Source organism: Anas acuta, chromosome 11, assembly GCF_963932015.1.
Source record: "Anas acuta chromosome 11, bAnaAcu1.1, whole genome shotgun sequence".
NCBI lineage: Eukaryota > Metazoa > Chordata > Aves > Anseriformes > Anatidae > Anas > Anas acuta.
This window is the reverse complement of record NC_088989.1, coordinates 4,717,323-4,744,263: the sequence shown is the minus strand read 5'-3', so window position 1 is coordinate 4,744,263 and position 26,941 is coordinate 4,717,323. Positions and strand designations below refer to the sequence as shown.

At 48.3% G+C, this 26,941-nt stretch overlaps 1 protein-coding gene and 1 long non-coding RNA gene across 18 annotated transcripts in view; one reads left to right on the top strand and one right to left on the bottom strand.

The window, feature by feature from the left end:
• FOXP1 (forkhead box P1) overlaps positions 1–26,941 on the bottom strand; it is a 364,305-nt gene that overhangs the window by 89,118 nt on the left and 248,246 nt on the right. For 15 of the 17 annotated variants that reach the window (XM_068694646.1, XM_068694645.1, XM_068694644.1 and 12 more), the window contains one exon: positions 20,010–20,135. In XM_068694646.1, coding sequence (XP_068550747.1) covers positions 20,010–20,135 — 126 coding nt within the window. Of the gene's footprint in view, positions 1–20,009; positions 20,137–22,801; positions 22,916–26,941 lie in introns of those variants that run through there. The other 2 variants (XM_068694649.1, XM_068694651.1) reach the window with 2 other exon arrangements.
• LOC137862514 (uncharacterized) lies at positions 12,071–18,151 on the top strand. The gene is made up of 3 exons (XR_011100348.1): positions 12,071–12,212; positions 16,612–16,672; positions 17,583–18,151. It is a non-coding gene; the product is annotated as an uncharacterized lncRNA (long non-coding RNA).

The following is a 26,941-nucleotide window of genomic DNA, read 5'->3' as shown; positions in this document are numbered from 1 at the left end:
TTTGGGTCGTTTTTATTAATCTTAGCTAACACCCTCATGGTAACATATTTTCAGGCAGAAAAGTGAATTTTAGGCTGGCGGTGTCTCTGCCAGAAGAGAACACCAAAGCAATTAACATTTCAGAAATGTTTGTGTCTGTTGCACTTCTTTTTCATGTGAAACTGTCATTTTCCTTATTGCCCTGCAGATCCTGCACGAAGAAGGCTCTTTAAATCCCCTCAGCATTGTACAATGGTTTGAATTTCACTTCGTGGCATGCTTTAAATTACCATTCACATCTTCATTTAATGCATCATTTTATAATGCCAGTGTTACTAGTTAATTTATATATACACAGCAGGATGTGTCAACATTCAGGTGAGTTATGAATATGATTGTGCAGGAGTTATGGAAGGCATTTCTGCAAAATTATGGTTCCCTCTAAACATAAAAATATTAATAATGAATCAAACATCACAGGTAAACAACAAATTTTATATAATTGCACCCCCCCCATGCTTCGAGATAAATAAATAAATAAAAATGGCAACATTTTCGCTCTGCATTCATATTTGATTGATCTTAATAAATTGCCATCTCCTTTCCTAATAAACTGTAATCTCTTGTTTCCGCCACAAAGTAAAATTTATTAGCACACTCTTCTACCAGCAGGTCTGCATCACTCACAGCACAGTCTGCAAATTGTTCCAAGTACGCATGGGCATTATTCATAAATTATTTTTGTGCCCCAAAGTACACAATATATTGAAAGGCAATCACCGCTAACTGTTCTCTGTTACTTTCCTTAATTACGTGAGATAGCATTTATGTCACGTACGGTAGAGGAAATGCCGCAGTTTCCATTAAAACTCCATTTTTTTGCCATGGGTTGAAACACAGCGCTCACACAGCGAAAACCACAGATGCCTTCCGAGGAGAGGAAATACTCGAGGTGCTATCTGGTAGGAGATGGCAACACCTCTGCGTTAAAAGAGCAACCACTGTATACCAAAATAACCTGCTGGGCATGACAACAGTTGCGGCTCCAAGAGGAAAAGTAGGTGTTTTGTCATGATGTTAAAGTTGCCATGGTAAGAAAAGAAACAGAATGAAACATCAACAAAACAAACGTCAATCACGCGCCTTCGCCCGTGGAGCATTAACTCGTCGGCTCCTGGCCACGCCAAAATCATCGCGCCCTGTGCTCCCGGGTGCCCTCCCTGGGCTGGGCAGGGACAGCGGGTGACAGGAGGGGACATGTGTGCTGCCTGGCCCCACAGCCAGGGGATTGGGGGTTCTTCATCTCCTCTGACAGCCACCACAAGAGAACATCTCTGCAACACCAGGCCGGCAGCGAGGCACGCGCACACCCCTGTGCACACCCCTGTGCCATCGTGGCGTTGCAGTACAAAGGGTCTGAGGAAATTTGGGTCCTTTGACGTGACAGCACCCATCAGCCCACTGCACGGTGTACTCACACGCAGCCTACGAGTGTTGAACTGTGTACTCCGGCCTCTTGGTGAGAACAACCCGGAGTACCGCCGGGCATCTTGCCGTTTTTCACTCCCTCTGTTGGGAACGCACGGCAGCGTATTTTCAATAAAACACCTCTTTAGCAGTAATGGGCCACTGTGCTCGTTTCAGTGGTCCCCAAGGTTTCATGACACAGTGTATTTAGCTGGCTCATAGTCCTAGTTTTCCTCCAACATTAAAAGATATATACATATATATATATATATATATATATGTTAAGAATTTTTAAAGAAGGCAGCTAAGGGAAGAGCTAAGGGTAGGCAGACAAGCCCCTCAAGATGACTGCTGGTCGCCATACGGACTGGAGACCTCCTGAACCACCCTGCACAGCACGGTGCCGCGATCTGTCACCTATTCCCAAATAACCAATATTCGAGGACAGAACATGTATCAGGACATCCTCCTGTCACCATCCTTTTCTCCTCCCGAGCCACAAGAAGAAGGATGAGCCTGCAAAGCAGCGGGTGCCCGAGCCAGGAGGGATGTGGAAACGAAGGGAACCGGGTTCATGAGCCCCAGCAAAGAGAGGAATTTGTCAGGGGTCCCTCAAACAGATTTGCATTTGCATAGGAAGAGAAAGCGATTCCCCAAAAATCCATCTCTGCAAGCAAAGCTGTGCTGTTTGTGCCGGGTACAGGGACAACAACGCGCTGGCACCGAACACGGCCACTTCTGGGGTGGCTGACGGCAGCGGCTGCGCCACGCGGGGCTCCGAAGGAATGCAGGACACCTGAGGCACCAAATCCTTCCCTCAAATGAAATTGCAGGGTGATTAAGCAGAGAGAATGTAACTATCCAAACTGTAATTTGGCCGGCACAATGGATCTAACACCCTTATTCTTGGGAGGAAAAAAAAAAAAAAAAAAAGTACTGTATTTGAAGTTCAAAATCTAATTAACTATTTGAGAAAAAGAATTCTGTTTTAAAAAGAAAATTCCTAACAATATAAAGAGAATTAGTGCCAAAGTTTTTGAAGAACCACATAAAACGGTATGAAAAACGTATGATATTGTAATAATGGGAATGACTGGATTTGCTCAAACGTTCCTTATACCTCATAATACAAGAATAAAATACAGTGTAAATCCTTCTATCTACATAAGTTCCCCGTACAGAAAAATCTCTCCTTTAATAGGTTTACACCTTTAACATGTATTAGTTTGGAAAAGTCCTAGGGTATAATTACACATCTCGGCTTGGCACATTAATAGCTGCTCCCTTCGTTTACTGATTTCTTTTACTGGTCAATTTGCTGGTTTACTGCGTGCTCTCGTTGCTGTGTTTCGCAGCAGAGTCGAGCTGCCAAGCGGGATGGGACCGAGCTGGCACGGGCTGGGCACGGCCCTGGGGACACCGAGGCTGTCCCAGAGCCATCAGCACGCAGGATGCCCCTCGGGGACGTGCCACTTGCAGGGCAGGTTGCGGAGGAAAGGAAGCGGCGCTGCCCTTGCTTCCTCTGCAATCCGGGCAGAAATAACGCCCTCCGAGCCAAGCAGAAGGCCAGGCGAGCAGGGCATCGCCGGGGCTTCCTGCCACCTTGCCGAGCACGGCTCCCTCGAGGCCGGCGTGGCCACCGCGTGCCCTGCAGAGCCGGGCTGGCTGCTGTGCCTGGCCCCGCTCCCTCCTCCGGGCGTCCCGAGGCTGCCCCTTTGTCCCCGTGCCCAGAGGCGTCGCTCGGTTCCTCCTTTCCTCCAGGCCTTCCCGCTTGGCCTTGCCCCAGAGCTACATCCCCATCGCTCCTCCTGCACACCCCATCCTTCCCGCTGTCCCCACGTGCTGTCCCTGCCACCAAGTGCCACGGCTGGCCCACCTCCCCTCCCCGTCCCTGCCCACGGAGCAGGCTGGAAGGTACAAAAACCTCAGCTCCCAGCCCTTGCTCCACCGCACACCATCAAGAGGAGTAAAAGAGATGCCCTCCCTCATCTGCCACCCGCTCCCTGTGGGTTCCCTTCGCATCCCAGCGCCAGGCTCGGAGGGGAGGCTGGCGTTCGCAAAGCCCCCGTCCAGCTTTTACGGGTTTTTCAGCAGTTTTAAGAGGGTTTTCTTGTGTTAGAGCGGAGCCATTCATTTAATGGCTTTTCAGCACTGCCATTATAAACCAGAACTTCTCAGGTGTTTATTACTCAGCTTTAAAAATTGGCTCTATGCTGAAATTTGGCAAACAAAGTGTCAGCCTAGGAGAAAATTTTATTTTTTGCCAATTTTGTGCTTTAAAAAAAAATAATAAATGACCCCGTTTTGGCCTCCATAAAAACGCTGCTTTTGCTGCCTCTGTGACACTGGTGAAGTAACAAGTCAATATTGCAATCCTGCCAGCAGAGCTGCCGTGATTTAATGCCTAAAATTGCTTTGAAGGTGAAGAGTGCTATTGAACTGCTAATTATTAACTATTATTACTGATCCTGCCACACAACAAGGATGCGAAGAGAAAACAAAGGGAGCACGAATCGTCTCTGGAAAAGCAAGGCAGAAAGGGAGCGAGGGTCTGGTGCTGACAGGGACGAGCCTCGGCTCCGCGAAGGCGGCAACACGACCCGATACAGAAATATTGTTCATTTTCCAGGCCGGCATTTCAAACACAACAAAAATACCAACGGCACCACAGAGCTTGCTCCATGCCTAGGATCCAAACCAGCTTTAAGCCCAGCTGAAGGGGAGCTCAGCAGGGACCTCACGCTGTGCAGCCGCAGCCAGGAGAAAGCTGGCCGTGGATTCCGGCAGGACAAAGCCTTGAGGGTGCTGAGGAGGGTGACAGGGGCAGCACGGGGCACCCTTCTTCCCTTACCTTCTTAAGGGATTGAGGTTTCAGAGAGGATATCATGCTGGGAGTGCTCCTTCCTCCCAGTAAGGGCTGAGGGCAGAGCCCCGGCAGGCTCCCACCCGGGCAGTGCCCCCCGGTGGGGCGGTGTCCGAGCAGCCCACCCAGGGCACCGGGGCCGCTTCCCAACACAGCAAAAAAGAGAAAACAATTTATCTTTCTGGCAACTTTCTGCTTGTCTAAGTGGCAGCTATTTAAATACAATTAACAAGCAAATGATTTTAAAATTACAATACATTTAATAAGGCAGCATCACAAACAATTTGCATCTCATTAAAGGGCTCCAAGCAGCAGGAGCAGCCTCCCCAACGGGCTGCACGTCACGGGGGAAATCCAGACCCCGGGGACAGCTCCGGCCATGGGCCAGGGGCCAGGGGGTGATGGCAAGGAGGAGCAGCTCGGCCACGGCTCCCTGGGTAAGGAAGGATGCCACGAGCCAAAGCCTTGATGGAAGTGGGTGTAAAACGAGGAAGGAAGGAAGGAAAAGGGTGGGTGTGTGTGTGTGCGCATGTGGGATGGGCACGTTTTAACATACATTGGTGAACAAAGAGTTTAAAGAAATTTCAAGCTATTTGCTCAGCTATATGTGTCAGTTGGAGTTTATAGATTGTGCCGCCACAAATCTTCCGAGATTGCTGCTGGGTTTGGACGCACACGAATTCCCAGGAACCTCTCGTACAACAGTCACATACCAGGCGTGCAGCAGGAAAACACACAAATAAGAGATTTAAAAGCTTCCAACCTGCTTTCACCCTCTGTGATCTCCTGTGGTGGACACATTTCACCTGGAGGACGCAGCAGCACTTCCCAGGTCACCCCTCACCTCCCCACGTCCCTTTGGCTCCCTTCAGAGACCTGCTGGGTGTGCAGGGGATGTGGTGCTCTCCGAACGGGGTTACACGGGGAGTGCTGTGCTGAGAGCCTCCTCCTGGTCCCATCCGGCAGTGGGACGCAGACACAGCTTCGTGCAGGTGTGGGCAAGAGCCAGAAGCCTTTATGTCGATGTAGGGAAGGCAGCTGTGCCATAGGGGAGGGCTCCTCCTGTTCTGCCCATGGGGGAGAGGGATCGGGCACAGCTGGGGGAAAGCCGGCAGGAGGGATGCGGTACACGAGGGCTGTGCTCATAAACTCCTAGGCCAACGAGGCAGGCAGCTGGCCAGCTGGAATTTCAGCCATCAGGAGGAGGTGACTTTCATGAGAGGTTGTCCCTAAAAGAGTCCCTTTGAGTCCCTTTTCACAATCCGCATGAAATGCTGGCACCTTCTGCTAGCAACACACGCCCCGACCCCACCTTCAATCCCAAAGCTTGCTCCAAGGCACTTTGTAAACTGAAAAAGCGCAGTCAGTGCTTGCTCTCAAATTCAGCACGGGTTTTGCTACGACCTTTTACTTTCTGTTCCTGAAATCCAACAGCCTCTGGAGCTGCGTGTGACAGTTGTTTAATGCTGCGCAGCACCGTTATATACAACACTGGCAGGAGAGAGCGAGAAAATAGTTTACAATTGAATCTGCAGAGGAAATTTGGGTAAGTTCAATGTAATTATCCATTTGGAAGCTGGCCAAGGGCCGGGACTACTCAAAGCCACGAGGGCGGCTGCAACGAGTGACCAGCTTTGCTTGTCCCTTGAAAGGCAGCACCTCCAAACTGCCCCGTGGGCTCCCGCGTGCGCTTCATCGGGTCAAAGCTCTGATGTTTTTGGGGAGAAACCTGCAGTCCTGCTGGTGCTGGCACTGCTGGGAGACCTGACAAGGCTACCAGCAGTGGCACAGCCCTCCGATCTCGGTGCCACACACCCCGAAGGCTGGGGACCACCCCTGGCATTCCCGAAGATGCCAACCATGCCTGACACAGGCACCAGGGCTCTTCTTCGTTTTATCAGAACAGAATCCTATCGAAATTGTAAGCGTTACGGTCTAAACAAAAACAAAATAGTCACTGCTGTTTTAGTAACCAGACTTGCAGCTTCCCTCACGTATGCACGCTTTTTACAAATCTTTTTAGCAGGACCCGGTCCGTGTTTGCCAGCATGCTATCTCCGCGAACCTGGATCTGAAGACAAGCGTCTAAGCACAACAACGATCACTTTCTATGAATTACTGAACATGTGTAATTCATTTATCTGTAATATTGTGCTAAACTCAGCTCCAATTAAACAAATGAAAACACCTGCTTAGCACACATAGATCTTTCCATACCTCAGGGGAAGACCCATCAGTGCGCTCTGTAGTACAATCTGGCTCGTGACACTACACTAACAATGCAGAGCTGGGATTTCTTTTAATTTTTTTCTTTAAATGTACATAGGCAGGGAGATAAAAAAAAATACAGTGAGATTTTGAGGGAGGAATAATTTTTTTTTTAATATTTCTATCTTCAGCATGTGCAGCCCTGCACTGTTCAGCCACCCATCGGGGGCTTCTCACGGTGCTGGGCTGAATGATCAGACCCGAGGGCACACATCAGAATAAAATGACCTTAAAATTCACGTAACTGGCCCCAGACCTGATGATATTACAAAACGGGGGTGCTGTGGGCATGGCTGGGTGGTTTGGGAGCTGAAGGTGCTCCGCTGAGCGCAGCAGTCACTGCCAGGAGAGCCTGCTGGATCCCCACCCTGCTTCATTTCCCATTCCTTCCTTACCTGCCCGCAGACACTGTGCTGTCAGCCAGCTCCCCGTGAGGACACGGGCAATTATCCCTCCTCTCCTGCACCTCAGCACGGCCCCGTACCAATTGCTCCACCCTGAACTGCTCACACATGAGCCATCTGCAACACCTCTGCTGCTCTAACTGCTCTGGCTGGAGAGGCACGTTAGGAAATTCAATTTCCTGGCGTTTGCAGGTAGAAGCACTGTGGTGGCAAAGCGCAGAAGTGAAAGCAAGGGCATCCTACAGGTGTGTGGCGAAAGCAGTCAGAAATAAAAAGCACCCCCATGACTGCTGTATCATCCCATCCCAGGCCTAAGGCTCCTCATGGCTTTTTCTTTTTGCCTTTTTCAGCAAAATCAAAGTTAAAAACCGAAAGTGCTTTTGGGGTTGGTTTTGTTTTTCTTTCCCTCCTTTTATTTTTTTTAAGGCAGGGTGGTCCCCTCCGCTCCCTCCTGCCGAATTAGCAACAAACCAACAAAACAATTTTGCAGCTGTCACTGCTGCTCTGATGTGTCCACTGTGGGGCTCTCCCAGAAGAACTCGTTCTGTTTTTCTTCGCAGTAGACACAGCTGAGCGGAGGACTCGAAATGAGCAGGCTTTCCAAGCAACAAGCGCAAGGAAAAAATAACAGCGATGGAAGCCATAAACATACCTTCCCCTGGAGGGTCAGCTGTGCGCAACGGGACTTAAAAATACCTTGGCTATGTTCGGTGCTATGCTAATGCTCCTGGTCCCCGAGAAATCCTCAATATTTGGGGGCTGCTTTCCTGACACCGCAGCCTCAGGGTCTGCCCGGGGTGGGTTTGGGGCACGGAAATTGTTCCCATCACTACCTTAGGGTGAAATCAGCACGGTCAGCTTTTGCCGTACGGTAACTCTACGGATTTTCTGCTCAACGAGGCCGCTTGAGGGTTAGCAGTTGCCCGCCAGGAGGTACTCGCTGTGTGCAAATCAATTTGGGCAGCACCCGGGACGGCTGTCAAACAGGAAGGCAACCAGCGCCACCACAGCCTTCTCCCTCCTCGTTTTAATTCTTTCACAGAATATTTCTACCACTTTTGCTGATGAAGAATAACCCATCTGATGGCCCTCCTCTCGTTTCAAACGCTTATCCAATCTGCGAGGTGTAACGCCACCCAGGGAGGTCAGGATTCGCAGGAGCCCAACAATGCTCCCTCAAGTGCTGCTGCTGGTGGCACAGTGGCGAGTCGCGACGGAGGGTGAGAAATCTGAAATTTAAATAAACTGCTTAAAACCTGCAGGCACGGGGAGAGATGCGGGAGACCCAGCGACATGGGACAATCTTTTAACCCAATCAACAAAGTGCTCATTGTTCCAGCCTGAGACAAGTAACGCAGCAATAAATATTGAGCCAAGGAAGTTAACCTGTACCCACAGCCTTTGAATAAACACTGAAGTTAAAAGTAAAATCAATGCGAGGCCTTTGGCTCTTGCCAACTCCTGCTTTACTTATTCTTGCTCGGCCTCGTTTTTACTTTTGGGGATTTTCTTTGCCTTCCCTCGCGTTATTCACACTTTCCTTTTACACCTCCTTATCACACGGCAAAAGGACAAACAAAAGGAGCCGCCAGCACCCAGCCCCACAGCACAAGTGGCCGCTGCCGGCCCTCCTGGGGGCAGACCAACGGGGAAAGGGGCCGAGGCAGCCCCCGGCCCCAAACGCTCCCATCAGCTCCTGCCTCTCCTCCAGGGCTTTATCCCCAGCCAGCGAGGCCGGTTTCCACGGAGCGTATTAATTCGAGTTCGCTTTCAAATCACACTTTATTCATTTGAGCATTATTATATTCCGCGGAACCGGGCGTGAGCATCATGCAAAAGGTATTCTGGTCCGCAGCGGTGCATACAGCTGTGTAGGCAGAGGAATATTTGTTTTCCAAGTAATTTGTGCACATTCACAAAATTACAGCTGTCTGCAGTTCTCCTGAAATATCTGCCCTGCTGTTTACAAGCCATAAAATATAATCTGTCTTTTGTAGAGCTCCAATTGGTAAATTTGGAAATATATATATATATATAAAAGTGCATGTTTTTTTTTTTTTTTTTACACTTGGGTTGGCTACTTCCCGTTACAGGCTGTTGGTAAGCCTGGAGAACACCAGCACTAAACTGAGGAGCTGCTGCCCTGAGACATGAGCGGGCACAGAAGAAAGACTTCAGGAAACAAGGACCCAAAGCACAACCCAGCTTCAGGCACCAGGCTGCTGCTTTGGCCCCAAGAGCTCACAGGGGGATGAGGCTGGGGGCTCAGCAATTCACAGCACAGCCACCCTGCAGTAACACCAACAGGAGCTGTGTGATGGAGTTTGTGCTGTGGCTACAGACCATCAGGCTGGGTCGGCTGCTGGCATCTCCTGGCACACTTATCTGAGCTACTGGGAGACAAAATGCTCCTTTCGAGTCTTTTTTATTTATCGCCAGGGAAAGGTGAGAAGTTTCACACAGGTGTTTCTGATTTTTGCCTCTTGCTTGAGGACTGTGTGGATGCACCTTCCACACAGGACAACTGACTGTGCCTCGATCCTCAAAATACGAATTGGAAACATGAGCTGTCCTTCTCTCTCTGAGTTGGAACAGCTGCCAACAACCAGAAGCAGCCCCTGAAGCCCCCTGCCCCAGCACAAACCAGGAACATCACTTGGGCCCAAGATCTCGGTGAGCAGCCAGTGCACAGAAACAAACATCCCACCAAGAAGTCACCGTGGGGCTGCTCGCTGCCGCTGTACAAACCAGAACGGATCCCGCTGGTGCTAGTGGAGTGACTTTGGTGCACCACCAGACGCAGGAAACCAAACCCAGCTCCGCGGGATGCCTCGGCTCCAGCGCACACCCTGGTGGCTGTCACTTAAACCTGGGACAAATCCGGCCCCAGCTGCTCCCAGCGCCGCAACACATCAAAGAGGTCCGCCCGGCTGCACAGCTACGTAGCAAAAGGCTTGAAATTGAGATATGCCACTCAGGTTAATAACTTAAACCACAGCAAGGTATTATGTGAATCCCTACTGCTCAGAAAGTACAAGCCGTAAGTGACAGGCCTGGCAAGAAAGGTTTCATAACCACACAGACCACGTTAGAAATCCTCCATCAGCGTGCCTCGCCGCATTACTTACATGCTGGCATCGGGCATGATCTATGGAGCTGCAACAGGACTCTGGTGACGTCAGGCTATCGAGGACGCTTTTCCAAGCGGCCACTGGGACCGAGCTCCAGCATCCGTGACCTCAGCAGCTCCAGCGCGGGCACCCCGGGCTCCCTGCACCCAGGGGGCAGCCCCAGCGCCTCCTGACGTCCTCCTGGCCGTCCCCTGCCTCCCCTCTCCACGCAATTTCCCAAGTTTGTCAGCTAGACATGCTAAAGCCAGGATGTAGATTTTCCAATTAGTCTCTGTTTAAACATCTGTTGGTAGACTGCATTTAACATTAGTTATTTGAGCAAAGCACAATTTGATTAGGCTGTCTGAAACGGAGCCAAAGTCTGCAAAATAATAGCTCAATTAAATTTTGTTTTGCTTTCATTTGTCTTATACTTTCCTGAGTGTGATACAGTTGCATATAATCAAGTAAACTAATTCCTTTCAAAATGAGAGATTTCGGTGCCTTTCCCATCTTCTCTCAAAGTTTATTTAATAATCTATTCCATCTTCTCTATGCTTCATCGAACTTCATCTTGACGCAGAGTACATTTCTTTCTTGTGCCTTCAGTCTACTTCCATTTTCTAGGCTTTCACTGAACTCGGATTACGCACCATTAATGTTCCACCTTAACCAGATTAGTAATTTATAAAAGGCAGATTACATTTACTGGGAATATAAAAACATTTCAGCAATGCAACAGTTTTTCCTTTGCACACACCACAAAGTATTCTGCCAACCTGACTGCACAGCTGTAAAACTGTCAAGCTCCACAGCCAAATTCAAAGGCATTCCCAATTGTTTCACTGGTTTTAGTTTCTAAGTTTCTGCTTATTCTGATATGTTGCACTTGTTGCCCTGAAACTTCAATATTAGCTCTAGAGATTTAAACACATGAGGCAAACAGCTGCTCTCCTCTGCTCGCACAAGCTAGATCAAAATGCCTTCTTCTCTGTCTCCCTTGCTCTTTTTTTTTTTTTTTTTTTTAAGCAAATTGCTATAACTCAAGTATTTCTGGCAAAGTTGACGGTCTCAGGGCAAAATTCTGCTCTGTGATCATCGCTGCAGATTTCTCCAGCGCATCCACCTCTGGGCTGGTGCACAAGGAGCACCCGAGAGCCTCACCACACTGACTAAGGAAACTGCTGCAAGGATTAAAATGAAAAAAAAAGTCACAGCAGTTTAAGCTATGTAGATGTGCGTATGATTTAAATTTCAACATTAAACATTTAAACACACTTGTGTTACAATGAAAAAAAAAAAGTATGCATTCTTTGGGAGAAGAGCTTCTTTTAACCTAGAAGAGTGTTGATACGCGGTACTTTTTCCTTCCCGTTTTTTCAACATACTTGTTGCCAAGTGTGAACACAAAGGGACAAGCTGAAATAGGTGTCTGGCAGGCTCTTCCCCGCGCGATGCTGAGAGCCACCAGCCCTGCTGCTGTCGTTCAGCCCCGTCGCCTCCAGGCAGCCCGAGCGCAGCCCCGCGGCCGAGGCAGCCTTAGGCGTGAAGGCTGCTCCGGTCCGGGCGAGTTCAAAATGGGATACGTCCTCTTTCAAATGTAGAGAGCGACTAAATATGACAACCATCTGATGTATGAAAATTATTCACAACCAAAAACAGACAGTCTGGAAATAGCTGGGATGACTTCATTTAGACAGAATTACCCGAATCTGTTTCTAATATACACAGTACACATAATAAATTTTTACAATATGACAAGGAAAACAAACTTAATAAAAGTTCCTGATCTTTTGTTACACAAGCAAGCTATGGCCATGATATGTTTATAATATTTTGCCCATGATCTCACAGCTCAGAAACAAAAGCTAAGCAACGCACCAAACAGTCCCTAGGTATGACTTCACCTCCCCGCGACCGTAATTACACGGATGCGCACACTGCCCCAGCCTTCCTCCTCCCACCGCCATCGCCGCGGCCGCCTTCGACAACTCCTTGCAGTGCTGCTTTTGACTAATCGTTTCCTTCTCTCCTTCTCGCAGGCACCATTTGACTTGGGAAGCTGCAGATTTCTATTACGAGAGTTTGTTTTTTCCAATTACACCAGGACTCATCTGAACGGTAAGAGATTTTTAGCCTGTTTCCTTCACTCCTGGTTATTTGACAAGTGCTTGAAAACCCTGTTATAAACAATATCTGCAGGAAAACAGATGATGTCTTACGATCACAGAAGGTAATTTTTTCAAGAAGCAAACTTTTTGAGCATTTCCCAGATGCACCGCGTCAATCTTGCTGCGTTCTCCTATCTCAGCTGGTTTCCCAGCCCGGGCACGGTGCCAGGCGGGCCGGACTGCCCCTGGTTGTCACTTCTGTTCGATGGCACTTGCACCCACTGCTGTTATTCCAGGCTTCAGGAAATTTTCTAACCGCTGGACAGGCTCCAGTGCTGCGCACTAATAAGTTGCAGATTGGAGAGCTCGGAGGGCGCGCGCCCGTGTGTGTGTGTGTGTGTGTGTCAGAGCAGTGCCACGGTTTGTAGGAGGAGGGGGAAAAAAAAAAACAACAGTAGTTCAAAAATGCTGCCTACTCAAATTGACAGAAAAGTGACCTCTGCACTTCATCAGAAATTCCTGCAGACTTACAAAATAAAGGAGTTTGCTTTTATCACACACAGTAAGACTCATATGGAAAAATGGAAACACTACATCACTTGACCTCAGGATGCCCCCTTTTCAGCCACAGATGAACATTATGTATAAAAATTGTAAATCAATTTGAGATGTATTAAAAGAGATTCTCTTTTTCTGTATTAAAGGTAATACCTTTTAATCTCTAGATTTATTTTGTAATGTAGGCTAAATGAGGAAGACTTAATTTCTGTAACTGAGTTTTGTTACTCTTAAAGTCTATTTAGCATCTCTGCGTGGTGTTCACATAATTTCCTACACTTTGCTTGCATCAGGAAATAATGAGCAAGCATCACTTACCCAACACTGAGTCACAAATATTTGCCTACATTAGCAGAGCATTAAGAGCCATTTCAAACAACCTAAGGAAACTGTGTTAGCCTTTAAACTGTGATTCACTACTTAGAGAAATTAAGAAACTTTCCTCTTTTAAAGGCAAAAATCAGCTGTGCAAGCTCCTTGCAATATCATTAGGTCCTCGAGCAGACTTTCCTCTCCGAGATCCCAACACAATAGATTTCTTCACTTAATGAAATTACTTTTGAAATTTTCCTACACTCAGTGTTGGGTACTTTGAAATTTCAATCTTTTCACATCCTTGAACTCTCATCAACATTTTTTTCCAGACTGTGTCAATAAAATTGATTACTTGCAGTTCTGAATTCTGTTCTGCACATGGAAATAAAACAATTTGTTTTAAAGTATTTTCTGAAGAAAGCAGAACTTGGCAATCAGATCTACTAGATCAAAAAAGACACACCGGGGGAAGAAAAAAAAAAAAGGCCAAACCAACTAACCGAGCCTTCCCTACAAAAACAGAAAGAAAAAGGAACCTCTCCAGCAAACAAAAGAAAAGCGATGTCCTGATTTTATCACAGCAGCAGTGGCAGCTAAATTCCTGACGTACACATCATCAGCCTCACCGTTGTTCTCCTGATTGATTTATCTCCCGGTCGGCTACGAACGATCTTTTCGGATCATTAATATGTTCATTAATTTGTTATCAATTCCAACTCGCTGTACTTAAACCGCTCTGTACCATGGCTCAAAAGTGCCTTGACAGCTTTGCTGCAATCACGCACGTAAGGACCCCTGACTACACAGTTGTTGAGATGCCTCATACCTACAACCAATCTGTTGCTTTTACAAGTTTAATCTAGGTATTAAGGAGCTGATTGTGGAACCATGTCGATATAACATCTTCAACCCAGCTGTACATCATATAAACCGCTATAGGAGGGGGGCATGCTCCCATGATTCCTAGCCGTAGCGCATACCTTTAACTCCCTGATCTGTAATACTACAAAATACTGCTCTCATTTCTTCCCAAGCACAAGTGGACTACCAGCAAGGGTCCAACAGTGTTATTCCTAATTACCTTTTTTCACTCTTGATCCTGTGGCGCTCATAATTAGTTACCTGGGGCTGCAATCCAATTTGAAGTGATGACAAGAAAGTGATCCATGAAAAAGTAATAAGTTAAATCCAATTTCAGCCTTCCTCTAATTAAATGCACATGGAACTAATGACTCAAACCCTACCATTTCAGTGATAATGGTAATTAGCGAGGTGGGAGTCACTCTCTTTTTTCAACACTGTAGGTGTAAACCACAAGGTAAAATGGCAGGAGCACTCTTAATTACATGTGTCATTTTGTCAGCAATTTACACATTTCTGACCAGTCAGGAATGTTTCATTTGTTTTCCCCTTCCACGATGTGGCTGTAACACCCAGGCCACGCTCAGGCACAGCGAGCCCTCCGACCCGGCAAACTGGTCAGGAATCCCCTTTTTTAAAAGGTAAATTTCTCACGTTAAAGCAGAAATGTGACAGAAAATCATACTGGGGGTGGTCTAGCAGGACAGAAGGCCGGAGGACACCAGCCCCTCTGCAGCACGAGGACGCCGGGCCTACAGGCCCCATGGAGCCTGGCACCACAAGGCCCTGAGGAGCTGCCATGCACCGACCTCAGGCAATCCTCTTGATGTCCTCCTCTGCCTCCTTCTGCACAGTTGTGAGAGGAGAAGAGTCGTATTTGCTCACATTTCTCACACTGCCAGCTCTCACCATGGCTGGTTTCCTAGAAGCCACCGCTTGTTGGAATCGTGTGTTTCCAGGACAATCACAAGCTTCTTTCGAGAAAAACAAGTGTGTCTGTCACCTTTCTGCTCAGGTTGAAAAGCTGGAAAAAATGAATGCTCAGGGTTTTAAAAAAATCCAGAAGGGTGGCAAAAAAAAGGCCTCCAGGTTTCAATGAAAAAAGAAAAAGAAAAAAAAAACCCTTAGCATCAAAATTTTCAAGCTGATCATGTAATTTTGAGGACCTGACTCAGATTTTGTTATGTTTTGGGGTTGATATTAGCACTTCACAGGCATATTCCAAGAACTGACTAATACTTATAATTGGGCTTAGGAGGAAAAATAAAGAGCTAAAGGTCCTCAGCAGAAACCAGCAAAGCTCAGCTCAACTTTGCTTTATTTCTGAAGTCAAAAGGAAGGAGAAAAAAAAAGGGACTCAAGTAAAATTTTCATAGGCGAACTATTTAAGTGCTGCAGAAGTGAAATCTCAACCCAAGTAGAGATGGTGGCAGAATTTCCACTGCCTTGACTGAGGCCAAACTCAGACAAACTCACGTGTTTGTGAAACAGAGATACTCATACAAATACAATAAATATGCTTGCAAATGTTTTTCCCCTTCCAAATCATCTGCTGAGGCATAATTTCTTTACCAGTTGTTAAATTTACTGCTACGTAAAAAGGTACAACGTGCGTAAAACCCGAGGCTGTTCCTGTTCCTTCTGTGCTCCAAGTGAAACAGAGTACCCTTCCCTTCACCTTTCAGTGTGCAGTATATTTCCAAGCGAACACTTTCTAATTTCATAAAAAACAGTAATTGCCCAAAACAACAAGCTACAGCAGATTACCCTGCTCTTGTGATTTTTCCTCTTCCTCTTGTCTATCTCTTGCTCAAGATACTGAAAAGAAATATAGGATATTGCAGCATGCAAATTAAATTCTACAAAAGCCCAGCCAAAAGCCTGCTTTAAAAAGCACCAGTATGCAAAGGCGAAGACAGCTCCGTCCCCTCCGCCTCCCCCAGTCTCACCCTGAAAATCTAAAAGAAACCCAAATTCTTTCCTTGGCCATGACTTAAAGGGAAGATTTATTTTCTGTTTTGTCAACAGAAAACGAAAGTTTCCATCTTAGTAATTTCATTATTTCTTCTCTCCAAACACACACAGGTTACTCTAAAACAACAAATCTCATTTAATCACATAAAAAAGTCAAGTGATCGGTTTCAGTTGCAAGATACTGACTTGGACGTCCTAAATCTGTTTTCAGTCCAGTATCCAACAGCTCAATGCAACACACAACATTTACGTCTTTTAAAAAAATTGTATTTTTAGTATTGCCAAAACACACATGCACTTTTACTTTCTTGGGAGAAAATGTGTCTCTTGATTTGTTTCCAATCTGTGTGTTCCTGCCAACAACTAAAATGCTTGAAGAACGAAAATGAATAATCGTTAAGAGCATCAGCAATTAAAGCTGCAAATTTTAATCAATACATCTATTAATACAAAGACATATTTATCTTGGCCAGGAAAAATGTGCAAATTCTCAAAAACCTAAGCATACCTGGCCTGCTAAATTATTTGTTTTACAGTTTCAAGGAGACCTAACATCTATGGCAAATATATTATCAACTGTGCGTTAGCCTTTTTCCACTTCAAGTGATTTTTGTAGGTTTGATATTTCTTATATTCTTTTCCCAATTGCTGTTACTAAATCCATTCCTTAACTTTCAATTTTCTTTTGTTTGTGTCATCAGGCTGTGAAACTGGAGGTCACTGCCAAATATAAAGCACGGCAGTGTGAGATAGGCTCAAAATGTGAGTCATCGTGTATTTGGAGATTTATTTTTTTTTTTTTTCAACTATCAGCAGAGCACATCTCTACTCCTGTGTCCAAGTTCTTACAACTGAGTATCTCAAAATTTGCTAAAAGCAGGTCTCCAGGTACCGTTATCAAGGTCAAAAGGTCCCGAAGACGATGGTCGGAGCCCATTGTCATGTAAACGCCATTCAAGGCCCCCCGCCCCAGCGAGGCCACGGGATGCCAGCACGTATTTAAGCACCGTGGCTATTTGATCAGCGAATAAAGAGGGAATATAGGAAATTATCCACGAGGCGATAACAGATTAGCTACACAGCTATACTAGATTAATTCTCCACACCTGTTTGTGCCAGTCGGGTTTACATGACAAAGCCTGCCAACCAGCATTAAATGGCCGAGGCCACAACAACAGACGGGGCTCTCCCCACGCCACGCTCCAGCGCCACGGCCCCGCAGGACCCCGGGGCATCTTATCTGGAGAACCGACCCCGGGTGAAGGGCATCCCGTCCCCGGCATCACGTAAACACAGCTCCCCACCACACATGGCATGGAGCTTCTCACTGCTGCTGGCCAAGCATAGGAGACGGCAGAGTTAGGCGATGGCTACGGTGTTCTTGCTATGCACAAAGTCTGTTTGTTGGGAAAAAAATACAGATCTGCTAACTGCTGGGGCTGTCCAGTGAGACCGATATATATTAACGATGTGCAAAGACGGCTTGGTTCATTATTCAAGCAAACTTTTGAAAAACGGGCGCGTTTCCACCACCCTCGGTATTTATTCTACATACTGTCAGAACGGGTATTGCCTCGTCAGCGCGGTGTGATCAGACGTCGGGGCTGTGGGTGTTTGTGTGTGTGCAGTTTTACTCAAAAATCCTAACCCAAGCATCGTGATTTCCTTTCAGTCATACATCGCATTCTACGGATGCACTCGAGGTCTGTTATATTCAAGAGGACTTCCAGTACGTTTAAGACCGCAAAAGCTCCAGGAGTGAGGAGGAAAAAAAAAAAAAAGAAAAAAAAAAAGAAGTCTGGGCAGTCATTTGAATCAGTGAGTGACAGGCTGGGCCAGCTCTCTGTATACATTAATAAATTAGAATTTTAATTGTGTCTCTGACTGCAGGAGCTGCTCCAGTACTTTAATACGTACCAACAATTGGCTATGTTATGGAATCCGCGATGTGGCCTTCACTGTTGACCTCTGCAACACAATTCCCAGTCTGACTACGGAAACTGTTTGGTTTGATCCTTTCAACTTATTTGAATCCTGACAAATAAGCTCACAGCTGAAAGGTCAACACAGTCATATTTCATCCTCTGGAGCTATTCTTAAGACATCTGCACAACAAAGCACTTCTTTTAGTACCTGACACTGGACCTAGCCAGCACAATCTCTCATTAAAAATGTCCCCAGTGGAAGAGTCTATTAAAAGGCATATGGATCAGCTATGGATTTACCAAATAAAATATTTTTGAAAGCATTAATGTAACGGTTTGGATTATGGCACTCTACACTGCCAATAAAACGTATATTTGCCCAATGACAAAATGCTTCATACTTTCCAAAAGAATAATAGCTCAGCTATAAAGTGTGAGGTGTTGTCCAGCAGCCCGAGCACGGGGGTGGGAGCCAGGAACTCATGAATCTTAATCCTACCTCTAAAACCAATTCCCTCTGTGATCCTAAGCAAGTCACTTAACCTGCTTCCCTCAGTTTCCCCGTCCAGAACTGGGATAATGCTACTTACTTATCAGACTTTCCTTCTGGGGATGTTTTGGAGATCAGTATTTGCAGAATGCTTTGAAGATGAAATCACTACACAAAAGCTAGAAGTTGCCCTCGCCGGGCCAAGGGCTGCAGTTAATAGATATTCCTCACTTAGGCAAAACTCCCCTTGAAGTCACGGTGAGCTTTATTTGTGTAAGAACCACAGGATCAGGTCCTCTAGCTTGACTGTCAAGGCCTTTAGTGATTTTAGCTTTACCTTCCATCTTCTACTACATATTTAAAGAGTCTAGGATCTGTATTTCTGGAGGAAAATAATCTGAAGCACGTATAAAAGGCAAGAGAGGCAGCAATGCTGTCAGGGAACTCATGGTGATAGTATATCAAACTAAAAAAAAATTAGAAAGAGCAAAACAGACATGAGTTTGACAATGTGCTATGACAACAACTGAAAAAAAAAAAAAAAGAAAGAATTTGGGGCTACAGAGGCTGAAGCATCAGATATAGAACAGCGAGATAAGATAAATGTCCCAGCTACAGGGTTCTGTATGACTGCAACTGAGCTGCTGCATTCAGGAACTTATTATCAAAACCAGAGTGAGACGCTGCAATTGCAAAGAGTGCAATAATAAAAGCAATAACCAGCTGCAAGCCAGCAAAGTGGTCAAGGGTCTAGAAGTGCTGGTTTACGAAACGTATAAAGAACTAGATACATATAATTTGCCAAAACTGGCAAGTACATGTTAGTATCTCAGATGTTTGAGGAGTGTGAACACGAGGCAAGGCAAGGGACTGACTCAGTATTTATACAAGCAGTATTACTTGGAGCAAGAGGATGGAATTAAAGTGGAAAGTTCCTGAGTGTGTGCTTTGTTATGGAAAACCGTCTGAAGGAAAATAATAGCGGTCCCACCATCACTTGGGATTTCTAACACTAGAACAGCAACAGAAAAAAAGGAAAATGTGATACATGATCTAATAGTTCTTTCTTGTCTTTAACTCCTGTGATTTATCCCGCAAGACTAGCAGAACGTACTCCAAAGCCACATATGTGTGCATACATCTTCTGTTTGGGAGTGCTATATTGGTTTTAGCTTTCTGAATTCATAACAGCGCAAAGCCTGATAATATTTGGATTTTAGTTCTGAAGATGTCCATAAATCAGCAGACAATGAAAGGGAAAAAAACACTCTGATGATATCCTAATATTTTCCCAATATCCTCGACACAGCAAATCAACAGTGTGAGCGAACACAGACTACAACCTGAACAGCAATCAAACAGAAATGTTAATGCAAATCTCCTATGCGCACTGACACTATAACAAAAGCTATTCCATTTTGTAATAATCCGAGCCCACTAGATGCTAAGTACACGCTCCACATTTGTAAATATGTCATGGGTGGGATTTTCAAGAGCACCTAGCGCTGTTCCCCACTCTGCTCCTGCTTACACGAGCCACAGCTGCTCTGTGCACTTCCCTTGGAGGAAACTGGTTCAAAACCAAGCGCTCCTGCAGGTCCCACGCCAATGCTCACAAGGAGCAGCATCCACACACCTTTCACTAGTAAGAGAGCCCCCCGTGAAGGACGTCAGCTTCCCTTACCTGAAGGGCTGGCTGTTTGTCATTCCTCTTCGGAGACTTTAATCCACTAACTTGTTGCTGCTGCTGCTGCTGCTGTTGCTGCTGCTGCTGCTGTTGCAGTAGAAGTTGCCGTGCCACCTGGAGAGCCTGCAAGGAAAGAGTGGGGAAAATTGAGTTTGCAGCAGACAGGAGGTGGGGAGCTACAGGCACAGCATACGGTCACGACACCCTTTTGGTCATCAGGCACCACTCTGCTCCCAAAGCAGTGGCTTCCAGGAAACAGATCTCTGCACTTGCACCTGACGGGGTGATATCCACCCAATGCAATTCCCACTTTGACTATGGACAAAAACAGCAGCACCTCCAGTTTGGCTTCCATGTGGGAACGTGGAATAACTGCTGAGATCCCGCTGGTGAGCACCGCCGGGTTATCTGCACCCTCTGCCCCGAGCAGCACATGGCCCCGTTTGCTCCCGGGCAGCCTCACGCACTAACAGCTTCTGTGCTCCTCTTCTCCAGGGGTCAGGTCTGGTTTACAGAAGAGGGCAGTCGTATATCACGGTCTGCTCTCCTGAGCACCGCAGGAAGGCAGAGAAGTTTCTGGAAAGCTATGGCAGGAGAGCTATGGGCGAGCAGCAAAGGGACGCTGCAGAGCTACGGGATGAAGGGGCAAGGGACATGATACCCAAAAGAGCCAGCGAAGAATCGCTCAGTGGCAGATCTCTGCAAACTTCTCTGCAAAGTGAGGGAAAAGCAGCCCTGGGCACTGCAGCCAGCTGCTCCACAAGGCCCAATTTCTTCATTGGGTAGGGAAAAGACAGCACGAGGAGGTGAAACCCAGGGGAAAGCAGGAACAGGAGCGAGTACCTCCTCCTCAGCCCCAAGCCAGGGGACTGGAAGAAGAGGCTGGTCCCTGCACGGAGGGCTGCGGCACAGCTGAGGCTCAGCTGGCGAGACCCCAGCCCGCGGCTCCTGAAGGATTCACCAGCACCGGACTCGGGCTTTCTTGGTCTCCTTGGAGACGTTCGGTACATGTGTAGGTGGCAAAGTGGGAAGGCTGAAGACTTCATTAATGTAAAACAAGAAAAATAGTCCCTTTGCAAGATGCCTACATGGAAGGAGGGAAAAAACCTTCCCCACTCCTACTGTGTATGCTCTCTGAGTGATTTAATTAATACCTATTTAATTAAGGAGTCAGATACGCTTCGGGTTTCACTCGCTTCTCCAAGTTGCCAAGTGTTTCATCTCCGTGCCGAGCAGCCAGGCAGGGCTTGACACTGAGGATAACGTGCGGGCTGGAGGGACTGCGGGCTCGGGGCTGATACCTTGCACCGTGCCTCGCTTCCCAGGGGACGTGGGACAGCTGCTGGTGGCCAGCTCAACAGGGCGAGCAGGGAGAGGAGAGCTTCCAGTGCCCCAGCAACGTGCCCTCACTTCAGAGGTGGTAACAAACCTCCCCTGGGTCAGAAAACCCTGTAAGTGTGGATGCGATGCCCAGCAGGGCTGGGTGCGACCGAGGTAAAATCAGATCGTGCGTTTGCAGCCGGAGAGATGAAGCTCAGCACCTGCAGCACCTCTAATGCGGCATAGAGACACGGCACAAAGACCCAGAGCCCACCGGGTACAAAAAGGCAACAAAGGAAACCTTCACGCACAAATTATTAAGTACGGCTAAAATATATACGTATAATTTCTACTGAATTAGCTTCTTTAGCTGTTAAAGCATCTTCAAGGGTGAGCAGAGGCAGCAGAAAAATATCCTAGAAGATTTAAGGGGATGGGCAACAAACACTCACCTACTTAACAGGGGTGTTGTATGGCTTATTTAATTAATGAATACTTGTAAAGCACTCTGAGTTGCTCAGACAAGAAGCGCTATACAGTACAAGCGCAACATATTATTATATATTATTAAGACTGGCTCTGCCGAAGAATAATTCCAGGTAAATGTGCAATCAAATGATCATTTTAGTTCCCAGTAATTAGATTCAATAGGCCAAAAAAACCACGGAAGCCTTTCTTTAATCATACACTAAACAATCAGAACATCCCTAACCTTTCAAGCTACAGCCTTTTTGAATAAAACATCATCAACTTATAGATATTATTCCAAAAAGAAACCAGTCACCATATGTGTTGTCTCTTTGAAATACAGTTGCTATAGCAGACCCTGCATGCATTTCATGTGATATGATCATATTCTATCCGTTCTGGCAGCTGAGAGGTTGCACAACTAAAATTGGCTGCCAGAAATTTTTTGAAGATTCCCAGAACAAGTAGCTGTGCAAGAAATGCCTGCTTTCTACTGGAGCTGGCTGCGAGCTCCGTGCAGCCCGGCGGGACGGCCACCGCCACCACGAGCCCTTTGGTGCTCGTCCCAATGCCCACGGGGTCACTGCTGAGGCTCCCGGGGGTGCAGGCAGCGTTTTGCCCCTGCTCCAGTCCCACCTGCACGGTACCCACGCAGAATTGGACTTGGTGGCCGGAGGGAGCATCGTGGACGGGCAGGGACAGCACTGGGAGGAGGAGAGGTGCAGGTGAGGCGGCACTCAGCTGGCAGCTCAGCAGATCACAGCCTGAAGCGGCGCTTCCCGTGCCTTCGCTCTCAAGATTTTGCTCTTCCGCTTATAAATAACCGGCAGCAATAAAACCTAAGCATCAGATGAGCTTGGGTTTAAGATGCGGAAGGAAGGTTGTTTATAGCTCAGGTTGGTTCCTGCTGCGTGCCTGCACCAAGCAGCCACCGTGCCTTGGTGGGGTCCCGAGTGACCCTGCCTCTCCGCCCCTCCATGCCCGTCCCTCCAAAGCCTCACCTGCCCCCCTTGCACCTGACAGGGTGCGTGCAGGACGGCTAGCTCCCTCCAGAAAGCACTAACCCTTTTTTCTCTTACACACTGAGCACCTGAAGCTCATTTGCAGACCCTTTGTGCAATTAATTTGCCGGTGCTGGTTGAAGCCCAGCGACACCTGCCCTCGTTAGGGTGGCACAGCCCAGTGAGGGCAGGCTGTGGGGTGCTGTGTGCGGTGCCTCCTCGCCTCTCCCGGCTCCATGCGGTGACCGCGGCCACCCCAAGCCCGGCTCCTGCTGCCTGGGGACCCCACCGTGGCCACGCAGCCCGCTGGTGGGGATGCACGGGGAAATTAATTCGACAGCGAAGTCGGTCCCACACCCCTCATCAGCACGGAGATTCACGAGCAGGCCCGTACATTAATAAAGCTTCCTGTGGGAGTAGATGTTGCCTTTGATTTGCATGTGAATTCAATGCTAGTGAAAAGTGCCAGACTGTCAGACATGGAGACCAAAGTCTCTTATCTTTCCAAAAGCTTCTGTAGCAGTTTCCCCACATTTCCTTAATCATCTGCCTTGTCCTCAACTTACTGAACAGGCAGTAGAGAGTAAAGCTGGACTCGGTTCAACTCCTGCTGCTGCCAAGTCCTGAAACAAGGGTGCCAGGACTGTTTACCGCTAGCCAGCAGCTCTGCTAACGTGGCCCTCTCCTCACGAGCGGGTGCTCTGACATCTCCAAGCTCTTCTCGCACATCCCTCGTGACTGCATCTGAAGCCTACACCACGTGTGTGCACTTCTGCAAGGGAATCATTGCTGGGGCAGCTGCACGGCAGCTCTGCTTTGTGCGTCTGGGCGGCTGTGGGATCGTTTGGGGACGGCAGGTAGGGATGCTGAGCGCCTCCAAAGCCGCACAGGCTCAGCATCCGCGCTGCTCTGAGTGCCTGCGAGTCCCCTCACAGCTGCACCAGGCTTTTGGAGTGAATACAGGCAGGCGCCAATCCCGGCCCCCAGCAGCTAATCTCACCACATCAGCAATCATCCTTCTCTCTGCACAGCACTACAAATGGTAAATCTTCCCACTTACTGAAGGAAGAGGAAGAAAAGCATCCCCTGGCAAGCGCAGCTCCTGAGTGCCACAATTTTTGTGTAACTGCAAGACACAAACAATTTTTGGTCACTATCAACACGGATTTCAAAAGATGACTTGGGTAAAAGGCTCGCTCCCAACCGAGCCATCTCGATTCTGCTCTGCGCTACATCTAAATGCAAGACGCAGTGAGTGGAGTCCTGAGCTGTTTTCTTATCCATTAGGAAATCGACCAGAGATAAGGAGATTTTCTTGCGTAAAACAGAACAGCAGAGAGGTAGCTGAGATGCTGCATTTCCGAGACGTTATGCAAACCTGGGATGGTGTTTGGGAGCAAACATCGGGTGCCACCTCAACCAGGAAAAATGTTGACACCAAGTTCCCTGTGTGACGAGTCCAAGATGCCGCAGCCCCCAGAGCTGGGACACAGCAGCCCCGAGGGGAAGCCCCTGTGAGCCCTCTCACCCTGTGTTCAGAGAAGGAGCAGCCGCTCGCTGTTTCCCAACTACAGCAGTACCAGGAAAAAAAAAGAGAAAAAAAAAAAAAGTGAGACGTCTGAGATGACCAAGACAATTTTATTGCAAGCTAGACAGAACGCGACTTGTTTGCCCAGCTGTTGTTTGCCCAGAACATCCGGCACTGTTATCACTGAAGTTACTGGTGTAATTTGACATTTTCACGCAAGCAATTCAATCTTTCAATTTCACCATCCTCTGAAGGTGAGTTCTGCTCCAAGGGGGAAGATGCGGCACTGCCTCTGCCTTCCAATGACCAGGAACTCCTGACTGGGGCTGGGGGCTGGGAAAGAGAAACGCACTGGAAAAAGAGGGTAGCACTTTAAAAATAGAGATGCTGCTTAAACGCCGCGTACTTGCTTACGGTGGTGGGACACAAGGAAACCAGTAACGAGATCCAGTCCTATGGAGCCTCTGGCTAACTTGTTCCACCACTGGAGCCAGTGTAACAAGGCGGTGAGTCTCAAACTGTTTTTCCATCAGCCTACTCCTATTGAGGAAAGAGAGCTCAAGCTCCTCCCTTTCCATCTGCCGGAGCCGATATTAATATCAATCAGCTGCTAATGAAATACGGAGACCTGCAGCCACTACGGCCTGCCTGCAAGGCCAGGAGATGCTGCTTTCTGCACCAGAGCTTCAAACCACCTGGGAACGCTGGTACAGCCAACGCGGGGAAGCGTGGAGAGATGTGCACGTTGGTGGCATCAGGAAGGTGAGCAGAGGACATGGGACCCAGCAGAAGACACGGGACCCAGCAGAAACGCTGCCCTGCCTGACCCGTGCCCGGCGGTTCCCAGAGCAGAACCACGCACACAAAAGTCACAAGAAGAGCACCAATGAAATCCCAAATGCTCTTCCAGATTCCTAAGGGTTTGGGGCCCTTCCAGGTGGACAAAGTTGCCCATGGGGAAAGCAACTTGAGGCAGGAGGAAGGAAGCATCCCCAGCAATCAGACGGGCACACGGCCATGCGAAGCATCCAGGCAGAACATCTGCACAGTCACCCACCAGCCAACTTCATCATGATTTCGGTTACGGGCATTAAAAACCAAAACAACACAACGAGCAGAGCGAGATGAGATGGAAGGTATCTGATGGGCTGAAACGACCCTCGGAAAACACGTCCCCCATCCCAGGCTCCCGAAGCGAGGCGCTCCGTATTGACCTGCAGGGAATAACCAAGCCCTGGGCGCATCCTGGTGCAGCCAGGTCTCTGCTCAGCCTCCCCCAGCCCATCTCAGAAACATGGCTTTGCTGCACCAGGCACGCTGCCTCCTTCCCAGTTCTTTTTCCCCAAATTTTGGGGGCTTCAGGCACGCAGGGCCGGCAGCCAGAGACCTCCCGCTGCGGGGGCATGGCCCGCCTGGCAGAAGGGCTCCTCGCTCCCATTTAGCCTCGCAAGACAAGTACCTTTGTTTCTCCCGTGTGGGACGAGGGGGGGATTTAGACTCCGCCAGCAATTTCTCTTCCTTCTCAGCTCCCATCTGTCCTCACACCCCGCTCCACTCCACAGCTGCTGCGCACGGAGCAGCGAGCTGCAGCTCCCAGGCGGTGCCGCCCGGATGCAGCCGAGGCGCGGAGCTGCCTCGTGTCTCTCCCCCTCCTGCCTCCCCTCCAGCTCCTCTCCTGGAGCAGCAGATGTAGAGGAGCGGTGGTAGGAGGCAGACACGCAGAGGGGAGCTTACACGTTGGAGGGGAGCCCTGCTGCAGCTCTCCTCCGCCAGGCTGAGGAGCCCAACGACGTGTGGAAAGCGGCGAGGAGCGGAGCAGTATGTAAAAAGGGGGGGATAAAATAAAAAAAAAAAAAAAGAAAAAGCTAGTGCAAAGCGACAGCAGTGGGTAGTGCTGTTCCTCTGGGAGGAACAGAACAGGGGGAGGTGAGAAGAACCAACTAGAGAGGATAGGAAAGGAACCAAAATGAAGAGGAGGAATGAAATGTAGAAGATGCAAAAAGGAGAAGCAGATGTTCTTGCAGCACTTGTTCCCTCCGAGAGTCGTACCCAGCCCTTTCATCTTCCTCCGGGGCTGCCAAAGGAGCTGCTCGGTGCTGCCTCCCTGTCCCTGTCACCCCGACCCTCTGAGAAGGAGCCACGAGCAGGTGCAGGAGCAGCAGGGGGTGCGGGGGGCAGGGGGTGCTGCCTCGTGGGGCTGGCTCCCCAGGGGCCCCCAGCCAGCTCCTCCACCCGGAGAGCTCCCACGGCGAGCCTGCCCTCGAGCCAAACGCCCGGCTGGCCCTGGAGGCCTTGCTGAGCTGCAGCAGGCTCGGCCAAGTGACTAAGGGGTGATTCCCATGCTGGGAAAGGAGAAGGGACCTGGAGGACCACGTGTACAAGCCCCGACTCACATCCTGTCCCCGAAGTGACGGGGGGCAGGCTCGGAGCGAGGGAGCTGGCAGCGTGCCTCGTGCCGAAGCATCTCCTAGAATAGTTCAGTCATAAGGGAAGAAGATGAGGCTTTATTTTTCTTCCAGCAGGCTTAGTTTCCTTCCTCTGGAATAGATCCTGGCTATCAGTGGAGGAGATCCCCTCCAGAAAAAGGCACTGCAAACAGAAACCTTTTCTTC